General features: G+C 44.1%; 1 protein-coding gene and 1 long non-coding RNA gene across 2 annotated transcripts in view; one reads left to right on the top strand and one right to left on the bottom strand.

Moving 5' to 3' along the window:
- Positions 1-23,590, bottom strand: part of FER1L6 (fer-1 like family member 6) — a 1,078,814-nt gene that overhangs the window by 399,766 nt on the left and 655,458 nt on the right. Inside the window, exons 22-24 of the mRNA XM_069621590.1 lie at positions 20,048-20,197; positions 14,606-14,716; positions 5,588-5,749 (exon numbers count right to left, since the gene is read on the bottom strand). Coding sequence (XP_069477691.1) covers positions 5,588-5,749; positions 14,606-14,716; positions 20,048-20,197 — 423 coding nt within the window. The remainder of the gene's footprint in view (positions 1-5,587; positions 5,750-14,605; positions 14,717-20,047; positions 20,198-23,590) is intronic.
- Positions 1,862-2,598, top strand: LOC138497887 (uncharacterized). Its single transcript, XR_011278659.1, has 3 exons — positions 1,862-2,027; positions 2,130-2,263; positions 2,471-2,598. It is a non-coding gene; the product is annotated as an uncharacterized lncRNA (long non-coding RNA).

The following is a 23,590-nucleotide window of genomic DNA, read 5'->3' as shown; positions in this document are numbered from 1 at the left end:
GCGTTGGTACATCGATGACGTCATATGCCTATAGGAAGGATCAGAAGACACACTGCAAAACTTTTTTGTCTGGCTGAACACTTGCAGTACAGATATACAATTTACAATGGAATACAGTAATACCACGATACATTTTTGGATTTGATGATTGGACATAATCAGGGCAAATTAGTTTGCAATACGTTTCACAAACCTACCGACCGAAATACTCTATTACATTTCCATAGTGATCACCCGAAACTCATCAAAGAGAATTTACCATACGGGGAATTTCTGCAGATACGCAGAAATTGCACCTCCCTAGATGACTTCTACCATGACGCCGACTTACTTAGTAACAGATTGGACGAAAGAGCCTACCCTAAGAAGTTGGTGTCCAGATCTTTGAAAAGGGCACGATTCACATGCCGTGACTCACTCCTTACTCCCAAAACCTGAGAGGGACCTCAAAATCAAATTACATGTGCGATCACCCATGATGAGCATGCCTTCCAAATCAAACAAATTGTTCACAAATATTGGCCTATTGTCAGACTCTGCCTCCCAGACCAACAAAAACCTCGATTTGCATACAAAAGGGCACGCAACATCAGTGAGCACTTAGTGCACTCCATGTACATCAAAAAATCCCCACAAAGCAATCTTTGGAATTTACAACCATTAAAAGGACATTACCCATGCGGGTCCTGCTCGGTCTGTCAATTTACATGCAAAATACAGCGATTCCAATATGGACAAAAAACCTGGATCCTTAATGACATTTACAATTGCAAAACCAACCAAGTGCTCTATTGTATAGAGCGCCTTTGCAATTTACGGTATGTTGGGCAAACTATGCGCAACATTGGCACACAGATCTCCGAACATCGGTCACGGATCAGGTGCAAAAATCTCACACCTCCTCTGGTACAACATTATATGGAGAAAAAACACACCACACAAGATATCAGATGGTGGGTCATTGAAAGAGTCCGCAACGGCCCCAATATCCAAGGTCGACTTCTGGACCTAGAATGCAGTTGAATACACCGATTGGACTCTATAGAACAGGGTCTCAACTAACAACAAATCTTCCCGCACTAATGGGACTGATTCACTTAACTGGGACCCCCAGACGAATAATTTTCCTATGGAGAAAATATACCTCTCTCCAATTTACTGACATTCACTGATATGTTTCACTAATTTTCCTGACCTCACACAAATTAGTCAATCAGTGGGCTCCCATTCTGCCCTGAATGTGTTTCAGCCCTTGAGTGAGGTACCTTGATTCAGGAGACATTTCTCAGCCACAATTTCAACAGATAAGCCGATCTTTGAGAGTATGAAACCCATTCCCATTTTTAGCATACATGGGCGAGTCATAACTCAGAATTAGCACTTCTCTGTGCACCGCACCTTAGGCATTTTTGCCTGCCACCTACTAACACAGTGCCGGCAGATGCAGCACTTTATTCCGGTCTTGTGGCTCTGCTTCCAATCAGAGCACAGCTCCCGTTCTGCCCTGATTGGACAGCCACCACACACCTACTTTTTTTGACTTGAGACTGGGCTCACGCCCTTTTACACAGTCTCCTCTATCGGAGCTGACTCACCCTTTAGGGCACTTTCCCCACGATGCACAATTTTGAGCTTGGTGCCACTTAGCGACCTTTTCACATTGTTGACTCTCTCTGCCGGTTCGTCTGGTGCTGTTCGGAGCGTTGACTCCGCCCCCAGGGGTTCCCCTGGTTACATCGAGTTGGTTCCGCATTCTCAATGCGAGAACCAATCAGGCCATAACGCTCCCCGCGTTTCTATTGGCCTCGAGACACACACACCCTCCTTATCCACAGATGCCAGCACTGCAGACACTCTCAGCCTGCAGCAGCACATCTGACTGGGACTCGATGCTAGAGCCCGCATTTACTTCCTGCAGACCAGACTAACAAACGTGCGCTCATGAGCACACACGAGCAACGTTAAGTCCATTTCGAATCAGCATCTGGACGGCACGATTTTGGACGTGCCATTGAACTACTCCCCAGGTAATGCTCGAAGCTTGCGCTCTGTGATAGGCTCACCACAAGCTTTTTTTATATACCCTTCAACGAGGGATTCGTCTCCTTTACTCTCTCCCACACGTATAGGAGCATCCAGACACCAGTCCTCTAGCTGTCAGAGTTCTACTCCAATCACGGTGACGCTACCAGCAGAGGTACGCCCAGACCTCCTAGCTTTTCACCTCCTACCAGAGGCAGGGAGCCACCCAAGCCAAGCCCAGGTACCTCATTGTTTGCATGCTAAATTTGTACATCATGCATGGGCACTTCAAATAACCCCCAGCAGCTCCCCACACAGCCACGGTGGGTGCATGCTTTCAAACAAATACAACATGGCCCCTGCGTCTGACATGCACTATTTTTCCATGTGTGCAGCAGGCAGTCTCACCATGGTTTTTTTAAAAAAAAACTCTTTTACTTTCTTTCAGAGCACGTTGTTCCCGTGCCGCCCACTTTTGGTGTCTTGGCACAGCTGCACACTCTCCTTGCCCGCAAAAACAGTGCAGGTTGACTGGTTGGGCCTGTCCGGGGAGCCTGCCCCACAGTGAGATTCATTACAAGGCTTCAGTGGTGAGTCAGGCATTTTTTACCCCCACCACGTTTAAATTATAGCTACATTTATTTCTACATTTTGCTTCTCTTCAGCCCTTTATTAAATTAAGTCAATTTCAGATGCCTCGATAACATTGTATCTTTTGAACAATATGTTTGTTGTTACTAATTAACCCAGATATGTCCAGAAAGGATAACGTTTTTGACAAATAAGAATTCCATACTTATTTTTCCTTTTCTTCTCCCTTTCTCCTGGTTTTCTTGCTACAGGGGCCACCTACTTGCCCTGATGAAGGCAGTTCTCGTACAATAATACATATCCCTCTGATGTATTCTAAGTTGGATGATTTTGCCGCCAAAACGTGTACTATGTTCAAGGGGGATGTGTAAACCCATTTCTTTGGGGATCCGCTATTATATGTTGTTTATATAATTTCAACCATTTTTGCTGGCTGGAATTCAACACCTAATCCTGGCCACGTTCCCTCTGCCACGTTGGCACCTGCAAGATTAGATGCTTTTTGCATACAAGCTACTTTAGGCCCTAGATGGTTTAGAGGTCCACAAGAGCACCAAGTTACTGACGCCTACGATCTCCACATGTTTTACGCATAGGTTATGTTTTGCACTTCAAGTTAATCATGTACCTTTCCCTCATGGGTTATGTTCTGTACTGCAAACTAATCATGTACTGAAGATGATTTTAAATTTTGATTTCACCATTTGTCTGTGTTTAGAATATTGAATTCTGCTATATGTATGTTTTCACAATAGCTTTTTGATGTTTTTGTCTCAATACAAACTATGTATATCTACAGTCTTTGATGTGTGTGAGTTTCTTTTTCCCTTCTGGACAATCTCATGGGTTATGAATTTAGGGATTCAATCCATTAGTACTAGCATACCAGGTTCCCCAATTCAAATTACATATTTTGATTAATTTATTGACAAAAATTGGTGACGAACCTTGGCAGTAGCAGTTCTACCTCCTTTTTGGTTCTGGGGTGTATAGGGGTGCTTTGGGAGAGTGTAAGAGGGCTAGTTTTCACCCCCAAATGTGTTTTGAAAATATTTGCGGGCCAGTAAAACATTTGGATCATGACTATTCACAGGTCACTTTTAGGAGAGCTCTACTGGGACTACATCCACTAGCCGTGACATACCCTCCTTACTGTAAAACCCAACCATTCGCAGCCATCGGATATTCATAGCTGCCACACCCAATCATTGTAAGCCATCAAATGTTCCCCTTACTGACATACCCTGTACCTCTCAGCCATCAGAGGCTGCCATTACTGTCACATCCCATTACTGCCAGCAATGCGCTGTCACCTTCTGCCAACTATGAGATGCCATCCTTGCTGCTGTACCAGTGCCAGTCCTCGGATGCCATGCATTGCATACCGTCACCCCCTTACCATTTTCAGTCATCAGCGCTTGTCCTTCCTGTCACACCTTCCTCTAGTCAACTGCCAACAAGTACCTCTTCTCATTTGAACATCTCTTGCTTCTTCCTCACATTTGCTCATTAATAGCCTACAGAATTGTGCTCAGATTATCATTCACTATCCTGTTCATAACCCTGGGAACTAGCACAGTGGGAAATTCCCGTAATCGGGAACATTTTATCAGTATACACCTGAATGCACTTGGACAGAGAAGGAGGATCCACAAAGTCTGGTGCAGTTGTAATGTGGGACATCTAGGAAAGATGCTGTGCCAGGTCTGAGCGTCCTTGAGGGGTGGTAGCGAGTGAAATTGTCTAGGAGGAATTACGGCCGGTGTTGTGGATGTCACAGTGAGGGAAGCACAAAGCTTTAAAGGTAGGACGTTGGCCAGCCAATGGAAGAATCTTAGTGTAGGGCTGATGTGTTCTCTGGGAGGCAGGCTAATGAGCAGGCGGGCCGATATTGCTGAATAATTACTTGCCTTAACTTGTTTTAGCATTAATGGGATATGTCAGTGGTGTTTAAAGGAACCTGACTGTGGTGTACCAGCACACCGCAATTAGTACCAGTCTCTAAAGGCACCACAGGGATTCCAACTATATTTGCTCCCATTGATAACCTCATTCGCTGTTTTTCAAGCATCAGCAAAACCTCTTTGATCAACAGCAATGATGGACAGAGCAAACATGGTACTGGCCTACTTAACTCAGCTGATTCTCATTCTTCCTCGCCATACCTTCCAAATATTACCAATTCTACCCCACCCTCAGATTCAGGCCCGTGGGGGCAATAGAGCAATGAACAGCTCTAGCAGGTCACTATAGACCAGTGTTCAGGGCTGCTACGCTATCTGCAGGTGGTAGGTTTAAACAGTAGCAACAGCCTAATGTGCAGTGAAATTCACCACGTCAACAAAAGGCGCCAGAACATGTGCGCCTGGTCCTGCATCAACAGTGTACAATGAGAAGAGTCTCCAAATGAAATGAGTGAACCCAGGACTAATTTGGATCCTAGTCCTACCCAGTTCAGATCATGCAGCATGGACCTATGTGATTACTGTGAATCTCAAATTCTCTCACTTTTTCTGACAAACAAATGTAGGGGGAGACTCCCCGCAGCCCCCACTACACTGCCTAGTTAATACCCCCAGCGCACTTAACATCTATTTGTGCAAAGATTAGACAGAAAGAAAAAAATACATTTTCGGGTTTGCAGTGATGGGATTTAGACATTTTTGTTCTTTCCATGCAAGCATGACCTACAGTGAAGAGGGGGGTATGTGCGCGCATAGACCTGATATGCATTGACAGGTGATCGTCTCATACCATCCACACAACTGGATTAGGTACAGAAATAAAAGCTCAGAGGAAAGTGACCTGATGGTAGCAGCAAGACCCATATCAACATTCCAGTCCATCCGCCTTCTCGCCACGGTCCTCTGGAAACTAATAGAAGGAACGCCTTCTGTGTACCTGCCCAGCTGTTAGTGAAGTGGCTGTAAAAGTTTACATGGCGGGAAACACGAAAAGGCAATGAAATACACACCACTTCGAACCAGTCTGCGAGAACGTTGAAGTTGGGGTTGCTCTTGTAGCTCTGAATGACGCTGGACTTCACCCCCTTTCCTGCGCATTCTATCATCACCTGCGGGCGGTCCACAGACAGGAGCTGCACTTTCTTAAATTCACGGACACCCCAGAATAGGACCTGCAAGGGAAGAGAATGTATCATAGGTGCAGCATGAATCTTGCAGGACATGGAATCGCCATGTTTGAATTTGCAGCTCCTGGCAGACATCTTGCATTTGTTGGAGCAGGTTCCTTGCAAGGCATAAGATAAGTTAACAATGGGGAAGCGTACACACAGGCTATTTGCATTCATCACCATGCCGCACACTGCTGCAAATAGACTATTTGGGGCCAGATTACAGAAACTTTGCACCAGCACAAGTTCAATTTTGCACAGTATTGCCACTAGGGAAAAATTTGCCCTAGAGCAAAACCCTATCCTTTGCATGCATTTTTGCCCTAGGGGAAACCCCTATCCTTTGCATGTATTCTTGCACCAGGGCTAATACAGATTGGTATAGCACTAGAGCAGTTTGCCCTGGTGCAAAAATGCATTCAAAGTATATCTTTTTTGCAGTAGGGAAGCTTGTGCCCTACTGCTAGTACCATGCAAAATTGCACTTGTTCCGGTGCAAAGGTTATCCAATGGGGCCCTAGGAAAACGTTATCCGAGTGCTAATGCTGTTCAAAAGTGCACTTGCATTGGTGCAACATTTCTGTGATCTGGACCCAGGTGTTAAAATTGAATATAAATGTTTGTGCAAAATCAATTCAAAACACAGCAGTTTGAACATCAAAAGTGAGTGAAAGTGTGAAAATATTCACAAATGAAAGAACCAGTAAGAATACCCAGGAGATAGACATATTGTGGAGGCAGGCGTGACAAGAGGGTGGTCCACTTGCTGCACTATTAAAAGAAACCGTTTTCTTTTTAACGGGCAGCATGGCACACAGTTTTAGGGAGATGAGGGGAGAACATGTATGTTTTGTCTCCCTGCTGCATGGAACATTGATGTGTTTTTCACTTTTGTGCTGCATTACACTGTTGTTGCCATTTACACTGATCTTCTTCTAAAGCTGCACTGCACCACAGGCCGTGAGTGGCTTTGCCATTACGTGTTTACAATGACATGGCCATGATTATCTTACTTTCAGGATACTGTGTGCAGCATATGATTTGCGCGCAAAAAGATGACATTTTGGTAACTATTAGTTACAGCCGAAACCTGTTGACATAAGCTTCAATTCTGAAATTCTACTTGGGTAAAACGTTGAGCAAAAGCAAATATTCCAAACGAAATTAACAAAGTAGCCCTGCCTGCTCCTTTCCCCTCCCCAATACCCCCCATCAAACCCTCTTCCCCTCTCTTTCAGCGTCTTTGAAATCACTTCCTCATTTTCTCTGGTCCCCAGGTGGCTTGAAGCCTTTCTAGATACAGGTATAATTGTGTTTGCCAAAGTCACCGGCATCCTGCGCCCTGTGATTTTGGTCTTGCATGGGCATGTTATATAATGCAGGCTATTACCGACCCCGATCCTGGGCCCTGCCACTCTCGACTTGCACTGCCTACCTGGCAACCCCTCCCTGGCAATCCCTGCACTGCGGGACTGTCTCTGTATCCCGACAGCCCCCACTTCCCAGCACTTGTCTGCACTTACCTTGCACTTGCCACCAGCTGGCCCTCTTTATTTATTATTTATTTATTTTTATTCTACTAACCTTGTACTGCACTTCCCCCCTTCCCCTTGCACCTTCTCCCTTCCCCCTACCCCTGCACTTGCGCGATCTGAATGACACCTGGCCTAGTAGGATCGTTGTCTGTCTTCCCTTTGTTCCCCCCTCCCTGCCTCGTCGCGCCTTGAAACACTTGTGTATAGGTGCGCTACAAATGCCATATCATATCATATCATATCATTGCAAAAGCCACCAGCAGTCTACTGACAGAAGCAGTGTTTTGGCTTTTGTTGTTTATATTTAGATTTGCATTTTTCATGCATTTACAGTAGTCAACTTATAGTTTTGAAAATGCTTCTCATTTGTTTTTACATTTTGAGCCATCTTCCTTTCCCCACTTTTACCACACCCCTAAATTCCGAATTTGGAAGTAAGATATTTGAGGAAAATACTCCACGGTACCTCCACATATAGATTCATTGACTGAACAGTATTACTGCTCGCGACAAATCGATTATAAATCTCCATGGAGCGCGGCAGAAACTTTGAAAATGGGGACTTACACGACCACTCATAGTACCATGGCAGTGCACAGGGCTAGGTGGCAGTAATGGCAAAGAAGACTGGTAGTAAAAGAGTGCATTTACTGTGGATTTACCACCAAACTCGGAATGAGGTTATTTATTTAACATTTGTTTAGCCTTTATCTTCCCACAGATGTGCTTGGCTACAAGATGGAGGAGGACGCCCATAGAGCCCCTGACGCAAGTATTTAGGGACATGGGAGGATCAACGTTGCCATCAAACCCCAAGGTTACTTGAGGGAAGGTGGCATTTGGTCCGGCTTGGGGTATAGAGATGGAACTAGGCCCGGGTTCAGTGGTGAGGTTTTGAATGGGGGAATGGGGGAGGCGGAGTGAGTGCTTCTTTCATATAATTTCGTCCTTTAAAGTCTGTACGTGCTGAGAAAATGTGCAGAGACTAGGGCTGGATGGTGGGTACTGGTAGAAGTGGATCCACTTGGTCAGGGCCCCTAAATATCATGGTCTGGAGGGAGTGATATTAAATGGCCCTCATTACAAGTTAGCCGGTCTGGTAAAACTGTACCGGCACCGTCTTCCGGACCGGCTAACTACAAGTTCTGTGGCCGTGTGGTGTTACACCCGACAGGTCTGACCTGGTGGGCGTAACGCCACCAGCCGCAGCCGGACGTGGAGTCCATGAAAATGGGGATTTAGAGAATGCCGGCTCCGGAATTACTGGATCACCGGGGCTGTAATTCCCCGGTAATTCCGGCAAGTCCGGAGCCGGTAAATTCCCACGGGTCATTATCTTTGCCATTATCTTTGCGTTCAAATTGGGGTTATCCCTGGGAATTTGCATTGTTAACCGTTTATGGAAAAAAATTGTGTTATAGGTAGTTGAAAAAAAGGAGTGTGCTTGCAGGGTTTGAAATCAACACTACCAAATCATGTATCTTTCTAGTTTGCATACCAGATGTGTTTTTATAGATAATGAATAATGGGGAGTTGGTCCCTGTACATGTTTGGCTGCTATAAGGCAACCAAGCTCAGGGATGTCATTTAGGGGTCACCAGGGGTCGCAACTGCGACCCAGGAGGTCTCCCTTGCTACCCCTATGGTCTCCCTTGCTACCCCTAAAAAAAAAGGTTTTAAAAAAAGTGTCTTTTAAAAAAAAATTCAAGCTCCTGGGCTGTGGCCAGCGCATGTGGCTCTTTGCTTCTGTGGTGGCTGGCCTTCTTGTTCAGGCCTCTTAAAATGAAATGAACAGGGGTTCCACAAGTCTAACACTTTCAGCAGTGACCCTAAATAAGAAAGAATAGGAATACCAAATAATGAGTCTTTCTGGAATGCTATGCAATAATTGCTAGACGCATTAAAGGTTTATTTCAGGCACACTTCAGGGGGTGAGTAACTCAAATTAGTCTGTTCTTAAACACCTCAACTCAGCCTTTAATCCTTTTGAGTAGCAACACAGGGTGGGGAATATTGTATGTATATTTTTTCTATATAAAGCGCTTAAGCGTAAGTGCTTTATAATAACACATCATTATCATTTGGCCTTGGACGTCTGCTTGCATTCACAGTAATTTGGTAATATGGGCCTATACACACTGTTCCTAACGATACATATGGCAATCCATTCTTATATGAAATGTATATCACATTATAGTGATATCATAACCATATTTTTCATAGTGTACTTAGGAACAATGCTGTGTGATGCCACTTCCTGTTTTGTCAGAGGGTGAAAGATTGCATTCCATTGCTTCCTGCGATATCACTACGACGTGGGGTCGAATGACATCACCTCCTGAGAAGTCATCAGAGATCAAGGGTCATGTGATGTCACTTCCGCTACCCCTGGCATTTTGGTGAAATGACATTCCTGACCGAGCTGCGGGTCTTTGCCAACCATATGCGGAATGCTTTAAGAAAAAATGGAACATTCATGAAAGGCTGGACTTCAACCTGTATGAAAGTTAGAGATTTGTTGAGGGCATTTAAGAAGAGTACATGATGGCAGATTAACAGAAACGCCTGTCCTGGTGTTTATAGGTGTGAAATGAAAAGATCATACAAATATCAGGTTTTATGGAGTGGCCCTCTCATCTAACCTTTCCATGTGGGACCCGATTGAACTAGGAAAAATAGAAAACACCACCCAGACATAGGGCCTCATTACGACTTTGGAGGTAGCCATGGCGCTATTAGCGCCACGGCTGCCTACAAAATCGTGTCCGGATCCAGTCTGGTGGAGTGGGGACTTACCGGGACATTCCGACCTAGGTGGACCCGGTAAGTCCCCATTCCAAATGCCATTCCCCATTCCCATTTGAGCCCCCATAGGGCTCAATGGGAAGGGGGAAGGCGCTAATAATGGGCCCACTAATTGCGGGCCTGTTATTAGCTCCAAGGTCCCTTAACGGGTCCCGTAAAGAACGTGTGGTCAGACCACATGTCCTTTACGGTTCCCGCTAAGGGACCTCGGAATTGGGCAGTAAGGGATTACCGGCACTGGTCTCCTTAATGGTGCCCGGTATCCCTTACCGCCCACCTCGTAATGAGGCCCATAGTCAGATGCAAGTATGGAAAGCGTTGGCTAACTAAGGGTGGGATAATTCCATCATTAGTTGACCTTACGTAGAACATAATAGAGGGTTTGGTAATGATCTTCCCTTTCCTTAGGCTTAATGGTACATTGGAATTGGTTATTGATAATGCGCTTAATACCGAGAGGTTTCGAAGCGGGGACCCAGGGATCGAACCTGTGTTGCTCTGTGTCGTCTTGCTTCCAAGACGAGCATGTTGCCCCTGAGCTATCCTCCCAGCCATATGGTACATTTCTGGATGGTCAGTGAAGGGGCAGCATGAACATGGGTTAAAACATTGCTGAACCCTACCAAAAGGAGTCACCATATATCAGAGCTTTAAATGTGTACAATAATTAGAGATTTGGAGCTGAGACACTTACGAAAGACCGTTTCCTTTCACTGGGATCTGTTCACGCTTACAATGACTCCGAATTTTAAGAGCCTTCACAGATGGCATCTTGATCAAAGTAACTTGGCAAAAATGTATGTGACATCACCTTGCAGCTGCCCACGGTAATGTTGTGAATTGGACGATTACTATCAAATATTGTGGGGTGTCCAAAGTGGCAAATATTTATGGCATAGTTGCAGGACTAGATTAAGAGAATATCCAGGGGAAGTGTGTTCTCTAGAGAAGCTTACAATGTATTGGGGGATTTCCCCAATGGACCATCATCAACATAGATGATCAAAGATGATGAAGGCTGTGCGGGGAGCCAGTAGGGTGAGGGTGAAACAGAAAGGTAAGCAGTCATTGATGCCTCCCTGGTCTGTATCATTGCTGATATTTTAAGACACTTTGATGTTAGAAGCACATAGTGAACTGGTAAATGATAATGCTTCTTAATGTATAGATGAATGGTGTCCATTTCTGTAAACACTCTCCTGGGTTCTATTTTCGCTCCTCATGGTGTGTACTGGATGTTTTACTTGTGCACTAGATGCGAGGGTAGGATGTATAGGCCCGGGGCTGATTGGGAGTACCAGCCCATCATGAGAACAGTTGCACTCTTGGGCACAGGAACTGAGAATGTAAAGAAGTGGGGGGGATATTTGTATGAAGGAAAATGCAGGTTGTAGACATCATAGAGCCAGCTGTCACTTTTTCCATTTCCTCTGTCTTGTCTGGCTTGATCGGCCATACCTAGGTCTTAGATTTGCTCCCTCGATCCCGGACACCATTAAGCTTAATACACATTCATTACTAGATAAACTAAAGGAATTAACATCCAGATGGTCCCCCTTATATCTTTCTTGGTGGGGACGACTAGACACGATCAAGATGATGCTATCACCAATAATTTTATATTACCTACAACTCCTATGTGTTCCGATATCTTCCTCCTTTTTACAAATCAATGTACTCTATTCTTCTAAACTTCCTTTGGGGACAAGGCAAAAGTAAAAGAATTGCTCTAACCAAATTGAAGGCACCATATGACAAGGGAGGGGTCAAGTTTCCCGATTTTAAAGCATACCATAATGCCTTTCTTTTGAAGCAAGCCAGATATTGGTTTGCCTGTCCCATAATGTCAGATATTCCCACATGGTGTACCATAGAGAAACAGCTTGTGTTTCCTATAGAAATAACGGACCTCATTTATGTATTCAAGCATTCTTCGATGTCTATATCAGACCCTATCAGAGCTACAATATCAGCCCTCCAACTCTTTGTATTCACACAGACAAATTCCCCCCAAAAAAGCCTCTCACCTTTTTTATGGCATAACAGCAAGATAACGATTAATAACAAAACCTTAAACAGAAAATCCTGGAAGAAAAAGGGTATTAGATTTATACAACAAATTATAAATAAATCTTCTATCCTTTCTTTTCAGCAGCTCAAAAATCAATTCGCAATTCCCAACACTGATTACAATTTCTATAATAAGTTAGTTAATTCTTGCTTTGATGCTCTCCGCAGCTCCTCCAATGAGATTCTAACTCCTGATGTCTCAAGAGAACCAATAACTCTTGAGTGCACTGAAAGTGTCTATTGCAGGATGGCGCCAAGAGCAGTCTCCAGACTAAAGTATATGGACATAGTCTATCCGGCTATCAGCATCAGTATAATCTTGTAAGCCATATTTACCCCAGGCTGTCAAGGAGGATTCTTAAGATTAAATAATGTGTGGTAAGCTTTGTCTGTGTCCTCTCTCACACTTTTCCACGTTTCCTGTTCTGAGTAGTTAGACTGTAATGTTTTTAGTTATTCGGGAGTTTATTTTGTTCTGTTTGTTCAAGCTGTAGGTTGTCTTATCTAACGTTTTGCGCCTTGAAGATGGCACCAAAGACCTGTGATCTTCCATATTGAACCAAAGTCAGTTTCACAGGAAACGTGTGACGTAAACTCCTAATAACCAGGTTCGATTTTGATGCAGTTGATGGAGTTAAATGAAAATGATTGACGCCTTTCTGTATACTACCAACATCATCCGAGTCCTCTGTGAAATGAGCTTGGCGTGCAGATTGTGAGTCCGTTTGGAGCATGTGTGTGACTGCTTCATTAGGCACACATCACTTTTGCCGAATGGCATTTTTGCAGAAAATGTTTCCACTTTTCTTTACCACAAACATGCAGAGGGTACGTATTAGGGATATAGTAACAGGAGTGAACATGGGTTAATGACCAATTCAAAAGATTACACAGCAACGAAGCTACCAAACTAACTTCCTTACAGACTGTGCAGTTGGCATCCGCTTTGGTCAGAACGACAGAAAACGAAGAACAACTTTTGCCATTTCTAATACATTTAGCTCAGGAACATCTCTGGGAACATGTGCAAATCAGAATAGTGTAGAAACTCAGCAGACATGTTAGGCATTTTCAGTTCACACGAAGAAATGTATTCAGAAAGATACGGAAGCTTTACTGAGGCCATAGTGGAGTTCCCTTATTTCAGAACAATGCAAACATATTTGACTATTTTCCTTTCTATATACAATATATGTTATTTATTTATAAAAATAATCTGCTTTTGGACAAAGAACACATATTGTGAAGCGATCCTTTGCCTCATTTGCCTCACCGGCACCATCTAAGATCTCAGTTGGTTCCGTTGTTTGATCAGATCTGCAATCGACTACTACTGGCTGTGCAGATTCTAACATGAATTAGAATCTCTGGGGGAAGTTTTATTTCTTGACACTGGCAGCACTGTCATTTGTACTATGACATAGAGTGCATTTTACACATGATCTTTGCTCCACCCCAAATTTGCATGAATGCGTTTCCATTTCTGCAACCCTTGTCCTCTCTGCCACATAAATACACCACCTCTAACGCCAGCATGACATTTTCATCCTCGAGGAAATGCTGTGGATTCCTCTGGACTCTGCCTGCTATTTACAATAGAATAAGGTGGGCAGATGCCCTTGGGAATCCATTAGAAAAGCTTCCTGCCATGTAACTTAGCAGGAAATGGTTGCACAATGTGCACTGCAATGTGCAAAAGGGAAGCATTTAGATGGCTTTACCTGCATCTTACACCAACCTTTTGCACTTTGCAGTGAAAACTACATACATTGCATGGAGGCAGTTCCATCCATGCAATTTCTGGGATTTACACTTGGAGACCAAGGGTGTGCAGAGACCCAGAACACTGCAGTAGCCATGCTCACATTCAGACCAATCAAACACGGAGACCCTCAGCACAGGAGTAACCCCTCATGCATGCAGTTCACAGCTCTGCACCGGGCACAGGCTTGTGCTGAGCTCCCCAACAGACACCCGCTAGTGCCTGGCTCTGCAGAAAACACAGCACCTGGACCGCAATTCAGCTGAAAGATGCACAAAGCCCTGGTCACCTTGCCAGCAGCGACCCAGAAGATCCTCACAGCCCGGGGCACAAGTGAGGGTAACCATAGCTACCAGAGCCACCCTTGCAGCAGCGGAATATCTGCAAGTGGAAGGTAAGGGCATCAACAGGAAGATGGGTACAGTCCCACCGCCCGTGGCAGAGGAACCGCCCAGAAGGTAAGGTTCGATCAGTGCATAAGATGCCCTGGGAGCAAGTATTTATTAAATTCCTAAAACAAGAAAGCCAGTACTACGGGTAATATCCATTATATCATTGGATGGCATGTAATATTTGATTTATTTTTATCAACGCTGATAAATGGAGATGCACAAGGATCAGAAGTTTGCTATGATTCTTCCCATGTGATTTTTGAAAGCACTATAAATGTGATTGCATATTAAATACCTCCACTCTGTATTTACTCAGGACGGGGCGGATGTTGGCTGGAACAGGGTAGATCTGGCTGGGATCTGGCGTATCGATCGGAGGTAAACTCTGTACACCGGACTCTGGAACCTGGAAAAGAGATCACATGGAGTGTGTTTCATTAGAACACAGATAGCCTTTGCTGTGTGCATGACTGGTACACATGATTTATTTGTCTGTCTCTTTCGTGTTGTACATTTTTTTAAATAATATTTTTTACATCAATTGTTGTGGGTGAGGGGGAAGAGGAAGTGTGTGTTACAAAAGGAAAATCCCAGCTGGGGAGCAAGGTCCTTCTGTTTACTAGAATATTAAATCTGAAGGTACCACTCGTGAGAAATCGAGCCGCAGCAAGTATTGACGGCAGGTATTGGTGCCATTGGCCTGAGCTGGGCTCGGGAGCTGGTATTTAATGGTCCATATATCTGATTGGGATATGCTGTGAGGGTTTAAGCTAGACCCGTGAAGTGCAGCGTGGTTGATGGGATGAGAATCTCATCTTCTGAAAAAAAAAAAGTTCAGGTTTCAAAGGGATTTAACATTAGATACAACTCTGCTAGCTAGGCAACTAAGCGCAAGACTAAAAACATGTATAAGGCCAAAATGATCCACTCCCTTTTAGAAGGTCTTTATACAGTGTGGACCAGACCCTCCAAAGGTGTCAGAACACTGTGCAGCATACCTAACCTTCCTTTGGCAGGAATAGCAGTCCCTGGGGTATCAGAATAGGGCTTGCAGTCAGTTCCCCAGCAACAGCCAATCAGAATAGGTAGAGGAGCAGGCTGAGCTGCTCTGGAAGGTGGGAAGACTGTCCAGACTTGTGAAAGAGATCAGAGGCTGCCCTTGAAGACGATTCCTGTTCCAGATGAGAAGTAGGGACCCAATGCAAAGCCATGACAGAGGGCCTATGAGAAGACAGCTAATGAAGGTCCAGGCCCTGACCCACCTGGAGAATCACCCAAGGGAGTGACTGTCAGGGACCCAATGCAAAGCCATGACAGAGGGCCTATGAGAAGACAGCTAATGAAGGTCCAGGCCCTAACCCACCTGGAGAATCACCCAAGGGAGTGACTGTCAGGGACCCAATGCAAAGCCATGACAGAGGACCTATGAGAAGACAGCTAATGAAGGTCCAGGCCCTGACCCACCTGGAGAATCACCCAAGGGAGTGACTGTCAGGGACCCAATGCAAAGCCATGACAGAGGGCCTACGAGAGGCCAGCTAATGAAGGTCCAGGCCCTGACCCGCCTGGAGCATCACCCAAGGGAGTGACTGTCAGGGTTTCCTCCTAGTGGAAGGATTGTTGCACACAGGAAAGTCAGGGGACGAATTAGTGGACTTTGGCAGAGGTGTAAAGAGCCGCCTAGGCCAGTTTGCTCTTGTTATCCCAAAGGACATCAAATGGGGCTGGGCTCAACTTTCTTCCTTCTGAAGGTGTATCTATTACAGTTCCCCCATGGGCATGTAAATACATCTGTGCCCACGTGTTTCCTCAGGGGCAGTCCACGTTAAATCTAGTGCGAGTCTGACTTCTCATTTAGTATGTTATAATGTATGGCCATATATAAAGGAGCCTACACCAATATATCATTGAGCGCCTTGAGGGTTCCTGCCTGCCCAACAGAACATGTTGTGGCCCTATACCCCGTGGAAGAGCTATGCACAGGGCCAGAGAGTTGGGGTTATGCAAATACCAAAGGCAGAGTTGCAGGACATATGAAAAGCCGCTTCAGTGCGGCAAATCTCGCAGAGGAATCTGCGCAGGGTTGCACATATATCATTGGATACAATATACAGGTATCATATAGCAGAGGATACAGGAATGCACTACGGAATAGCTTCCCTGTCCACCTGGCTCTTCTCTGGTTCCACTGGTAAGAGAATCTCCAGGAGGAGTTGTTTAGAGCAAGATGGGGAGATGAGGTATTTGTTTACTTTTACTGTTGTTGATTTTCATTTGAGAATGGTTTTAAAGTGATTTAGGCATCCATTAAACGCAGAAACGTGTACTCTCCTAACCCACTTGGGCAAGCTGATGGCGGGCGGGTGGGGTAGGGATTGTACCTTTGCAATAGGAGCACCATAGCTAGCTTGATGCATTTTGAAGTCTGCTTGAAGCTAAAACTAAAACAGGGATAGAATGGAATAGAATAGCGGGGTAATCAGATGAGAACCACAATGGTGCCTCACCTGTGTGGGAAACGTCTGTAAATCCCTAATCAGCTAGGCTATCTTGCTAATTGCATAGCACACGTAGAGTGATCATCATTTCACACATTTAGTGGCATATGTAAATTGGGGAGCGTGGGCTAAGGATGAATGTCAACTCATGGGGTCAATGAATGGCCTATATAAGTGCTACATAAAGCTTTGGGCATAACCTCTCACTATTGGGAGATCTGTTTGAAGAACATGAGAGAGGAGTTATGGAAATGCAATAAGTCCTCAGTGACTGAAAAAGTCACCTTTCTTCTGGTGCTATTTAAACGGAAGGTGCCCAAGTAAATATTGTATCCACTCTAAGCCACGTTGGTAGACCCTGTTGAAGGATCATGCTTGAAAGAGAATGACTAAGGTAAGCGCCTGAACTCGTGTCATCAGCTATAAAGACATGTTAACCTGTATAGTGCACTCATTTATATTCTATGTCCCATGATGCACCAAAGGTGGAAGAAGTACATGGACCTTCTCAGCAGAAGTGCTGCATATCGACATTTCACACAAGGTGACTGACCAGAACACTGTCAATAATGCACCTGTGCTTCATTAACTAGTTCTCAACTAAGACAGAGCAAGGTTGAATGTGTCAATGGCAGATGTCAATAATGAGCTCAACCCACATTCTGTCATTTCTTTAATTAGATAAAAGCAGAGTTAAATTGAGGGATACATCTGGAGATGAAGAGCACTGAATGTGATGTGAATGAGCCAACGATTCAAACCCATTGCAATCACCTAAGTAAACATACCGACCACCGTTAATCTCCTCTGCGCCATCTCTAATTACTTTCCATGCATCACAACCACCTACGATTTTAATCAATGGTGTGAAAGCTGATAAGGCCATTGTATTCAGTTTCCATATTGGGATTAGATTAAAAGTGATTATTCCCAGACCCTTGGATTAGTCACAGCAAGTGAGAGCGAGCAACATGGGCCTTCAGAATTATAGGAGTTGCTCAGTGCTGATATATTTAAGGAATAAGACCCGAGCTGATGTGCAGGATCAGGTGGTAATTCCTGGAGCCCATGTGACAGTTTGAGGGCCTTAACGATGGGCTCCCAGCACTGTTACCACCCGATCCAGACTTGCCGGCGACGGTCTCACTGGTGTGCAATCCGGAAACCCAGGGTGCTAACAGCAATGTATTTTGTTTGAATTAATGGGTCACCATCACCCTGCAGTGTCCAGTTCCTTCCAACAAAATACTTGCTCAAGGTGGCTGCCACGGAGCTGGAAGGCAGGGCTCTATGCGAAGCACCAGCCGCCGTCACTGAACCTATCAGGGAAGTGGGGCTGAGGTGCGGGAAGGGAGTGCAGAATCGAGGGGAAGCGAGTGAGGGTGGTGGGAAGATGGTGGGGTCGGGGAAGCAACCATCAAGCTGCTTGGAACACAGGCTGAGATTGTGGGATTCAGCCCACCACCTGAGCAACCTGATTGGTTGGCTCCCTCACCACGGGTGCTAATTATAATATATAGGTCAAGGAACAATACAAACATAGGCATTATGAATGTTGGTGAAATAAGTAACTGTGAGTAGACATAATGTAATTATCAAAGGTGTGTAGGTTTTAAAAAAAATAGGCCTCAATTTTGCAGTAGTGCCAATTAAGCTGAGAAAGTGAATCCATTTTGAACAGTATATCTGTTGATATATGAAGGCAGTAATAGAAATGAAATAAATAGTTTCCCTATAAACAATGAATTTACTCACATGTTTGAAACTGCTGCAGCAGGACAATTATTAGAGGAATGCTTTCTTTGCTAAAATTATATTAAAGTGCACTGATAAGATTGCTTTCACTCCGAAACCCTCCTTGATCTGATCATAGTAATATCCCATTCACTGCCCTGTTGCCAATCTAGTGAAAAGTGCATAAACCTGGGGTTGATTTAGGGGGTGAGGGAACCCAGTTTGGGATTGCACTAGGCCTGTATGTTCTCCTTGATAGTCTTCACTTGCAGTCCTGCTATTAAAGATTTGACGAAGAAAGCTCTCCCGAGATCAAGTTCCCTGTTTCATTTCTGTGACACATTCAAGCATTCAATATCTACATAAAAACCTGCACATGCTGTACGTATTGCAGTCTCTTAGTATCTCACTTGTAACTAGAACATGACATTAATCCCCATACGTAAGAACATAGTACAGTTGGTTGTAACTGCACAATGCCTGCTGCCTGAGCCAGCAAAGAGTGTGAAAGGTAGCTTCCAGATGGCATACCAGCTGCCACGGACACACTTAATTAAAGGAATAACTGGTTTTACAGATTGCTTTATTCTTTATTTCTTTGACAGTGAAACATGCTCAACTAAGAGACTTTTATGAATATATGTTTATTTAATACATTGCTTCAGTTAAATACACAAGAGCAGGAATGTAGCTGTGTGTTGCTACCTATCTTAAACATACATATTGGTGTGTTTAATTCTACAGTACAAATGCCACATGTATTCTGCATGACGAGGTAGCATGTCTTTACACCAATGCAACTTCTCAGTGGACCTTTTCCCTGTGCATATTCAACATGGGCCACTTCAAAGCAACAAAGAATACAAAGGAAAAAAGGTTCTGCAGAAAAGGGGACATAGTAAGAGGAAGAACGAGTGGCTCTCCGGTTAGGCCACTCCTGCCATTAGTTTTGAAAAAAACATCAAAAAGAAGAAAGGAAAAAAATGGAACAAGTAAAGTATAAAAATGCCCATGAAAGCACTGACGACAGATGGAAATGCATGGACCCCTACAACATATCCACAAGTGGACGATCTCTTGCAAGAGCTTATTTGTTAAATGGGTAATGGTGTGACCATGTATTATAAAGAATAAATCACCCCCACCGGTCATACAAAAAATATGTTGCATGTCATCTCAGAGTTCTGAATCTTTACAAAAACATGTGATCTGTGGCCACATGGATATGCCCTGTTCTGGGGTGGCTTGCAACAGCATTTACAGTTATTTGTATTTTATTAGATGCATGCTTGTTTATGCGAGTAAAAATAAGAGTGTTTCAATTTAAAATGTTTTTAAAAAAAGGATAGTGTCTACACATATATTGATTACATGTTTATTAAAGGCCTGAGCTGGCTTCCTGAGAAAATCTGTATTTGTCACAGCTGCTGTGGCAACGAGGATATTGACCAAAGTACATCCCTCCTACGCGCGGTGGCGCACGCTATCATGATATCTGCACTTACCTGAAGAAGCTCAAATGCAGCCAGTAGATCTCCTCCAGATATGTTTCCACAGAAGATCGGGTAGTAGGCAAGAGCTGGTGGCGTGTAGGTTTCAGAAGCGAGCCTCACCGTGGGGGCGGCAACTGTGGAGCCAATGTATTCAGATTTGCCCTGCAACGGCAAAGCAATAACACCAGAATAATGCACATTGCTGACAAAGCGTATTGCCTTACGTATTGCCACACTGGTACAGGTGAGAAGCATGGGCCTTTCCTTAACAGCATGAGTTGCATCTCATTTGCTTCCATACTTGGTTTAATCTAAGATCCATCCTAGATAATTTATGTCACACTTTCTAATATCCGCCCTAGTGCATAATAACTCTGTATGTAGCTCTTTATGCCAGAGGTTTTCGATTTTCCAGAACTCTAAATGACAGATGTTATTTTTACACCAGGCAGCACAATGAATGTGTGACCTGCTGGCTGAACACAGACATCAAGAGCAAACACCACTAAACTCACCAAGCTACACAACCAGCTATATTACTCATTGAAGCTGGGTGAAATATGCGTCTCCTTCATTTGCATTTATCAATCCAAGTTGTTTGAACTGAACTTAACCTTAGCAGGGGAATGTGGTCAGTCTGTTTGCATTTAGAGATGCAGTTTGAGGTCCATTTTAATGAAAGAGGTTTGTTACAGCAAAGTGATCAGCTTTAAATAACTACTACAATGTTTTAAAAAATGTATCGCCCTCTAAATATGTTCCTTTTTAATTAGTCATCTCATGGGTTTAGCCAAATATCGGGTTATGTTTCTGGGTTATTATGTGATTGTTTGCAATCTCTCTCTAATTAACTGAGATAACTAGGCTAAAGATGAACGCATTGCAAAGTTTTGCACATTTTACACCTCTCTTTGTCCAATCAATTGCACTCTGGCGTCCAGGGAAAGAAGCACATTTCCATGAATTGGGTGGGGCGTGGTTATTAAAGGTATGTCTGGGCGGTGGTAACTGGGTCATTGTGCCTAGAGACTCAAGCTTCGCCGCATCAAAATGGCCCAATAAGGACAGAGGAGCTAAATAATTGAGCAAAACCAATTAGCATTCCAAGCTTGCCCCGCTGTTGAAAAGCTTTAATTCAAGCACTTCAACCCACAAGATGTTCATGTATTTTGATTATTGTTTGCCAGCAATCCCTGAGAAGTGCAGTTTTTACTTTTTAAAAAATTAATCAGTAATGTACTTGTAAAAGAGTACATGATATCAATCAATAGCGCACTTACATGGCAAACGCGCCCATGTCCTCAACCTTGAAAGGATGAGAGGTAGATCCTCTTAGGATGCTTAGAGAAGTATGAAGAGAATTAAGTGCACAACAGTATTTCTCTTTTGGGGCTTCAGCCCTCAGCCCCCTAAAGTCTAGGCTATCACATTCAGGATCCTGTCTCCGGAGGATAACTCAGGGGCAATGCGCTCGCCTTGGAAGCAAGACGATGAGGAGCTACGCAAGTTCAATCCCCTGGCCGCGCTTAGAAACCTCTGGGTATTCAGCGAGTTATAAATAACCCATTTAAAAAACAAAAATGTTGTCCCCCTGAGTTATTTTGAAGACAGGATGCTGGTGACACAGCTGAGCAGCCAGCATTTTAACGAGGTCTTACAATTACTTTGTTAAAACATTGTTTTGGCCTCAGCAGCACCTTTTCCTCATATTTGTATTGAACTGTGATGGCACATGTAAAACTGGAAGCCCATACGAAGGTCTGATTACATACCAACTATGTGCCTTCATTCTAGACAATGAAAGTTATTCACAAAATGAAACTCCATTTTTAATTATATACAAAGAGTCTGGGAGGCTTTCTGCCAAGAACGAACATGGACAGGTAACCTGTTCTCTGGATCAGTTCCCACTCTGGAGGGTCAACAACCACGTTTTAGCTCACTGGACCTTTCACAGAAGATAAATGATCATTTGCATATCAGTCTAGTCTGGTCCCACCCACCTAGGCAGTCCAGCACCGAAATGCTAGGCAATTCTCCTCTGAACAAGAGTCCCAACAGCAACCCCAGACACGCATTTCATCCTAGTTAGCCCTCATCAGTGAGGTGAAGCTGTTCCTCTCTGAGCACAGTGAGCAAGGCGTCCACGTCTGGATGAGGCTGGGTAACTTAAAGTGAACCCCCCAAGTCCCTAAACATTTATACAAAAGGTCTGGGAGCCCCTCTATCGAGAACGAACATAGCCAAATAATCTGTTCCATTTCTATTGAAGCTTATGTTTTAGCCATGATGCCTCCTAATTTTAATGTAATAGTCAAACCTTCTTAACATTATGCATGAATGCATAACAGCAAGATGTACATGTGTGCCAATCAAGTGCCAAACAATTCGCATAGGCAGGTGACCTTATCACTTAACGACTTTGATTGTGTCTTTAAGTGCTGGAATTATTGCGATGTAAAACAGAGGTGATTTCTTAGGTTCACATTACTTTGTATTTTGGGGCGTGTAGTTTTTATTTCGATGTGGAAAATAAAGCTACACGTATCTTTCATTAACGTGTTTCTGTATGTGTTTATATGTTGTAGGTATTTGTTGTGTGTATTTAAATGTTTGTACCAGTTCTAGCTGATGAGCGATGTGGTCATTTGCCTAAAATGCATAGTGAGTCCACATCCCAGCTTCACTGCTCATCAAAAGGTATGGCTTGTGCCCCCCAAGGCTGTCGCCTAGAACCACAGTACTGTACCACCGGCCCCTGCCTGTAAGGGAACAGGGATTCTAGCATAGCAGACGGGACTGCAGCAGAATCTACACCAATGTCCTCCCTTGTTGCTGCCGGTCACTGGAGTTGCTTGTGCGGGACAGAGCATTGTCCTACATGAGAATGAGTGTTACTCTTTGTTATGCCCTGCTATGCTACGTTATTTGGTCTTGTATAGCACAGCTTCTGTCATTTTCAATGCCCCTTGACTCTTCAGAATCTGCAGGAGCAGGAAGTGTGTTAGGGGACAACGTATAAGTATTGAGAACAGGGCTTTGCAGCAATGTTGATGTGTGAAGATCTGAACGGGTAGAGCTCTGAGTGGTCTGCAAGTTTTAGATATATTTTGAGATGTCTGGAGTAGTTGTTCATTTACCTTAGAATGTAATGCAAATTATTAGTGGGCTTGTCTGAGGTGCCTGGCTGGAGAGTGTACAGAGTTGGTGTTTCTGTGTTTTGTTAAGTGTGTTTTTTTAGTGAACGGTAGTGTAGACACATGTATTGGGATGGTGCACACTGCATTGTGCAAACTTGTATTATTTTATTTCTGTTAAGTTGCTGGAATTGGGTGCTGAGATCTGCTGTGGGATAAGGCGGGAGGGGGAATTTATATTTAGAGGGGATTATTGTTGCCATACGTTGTCTGGCAGGCCACACAATAATAGCCCTATGGTATATCATGCAGTCGCTACGCTATGCCAGGGCACACATTCTAGGGGCACACTTTGTGGTCAAATGCCCGGAGCATCCCATCTGACTGGCCAAAGTCACTCCAACCAAAAGCAGCATTC

The sequence above is a fragment of the Ambystoma mexicanum genome, chromosome 5q, assembly GCF_040938575.1.
Source record: "Ambystoma mexicanum isolate Mex_15411 chromosome 5q, UKY_AmexF1_1, whole genome shotgun sequence".
NCBI classification, from domain to species: domain Eukaryota; kingdom Metazoa; phylum Chordata; class Amphibia; order Caudata; family Ambystomatidae; genus Ambystoma; species Ambystoma mexicanum.
This window is presented reverse-complemented; position numbering and strand designations above follow the sequence as displayed.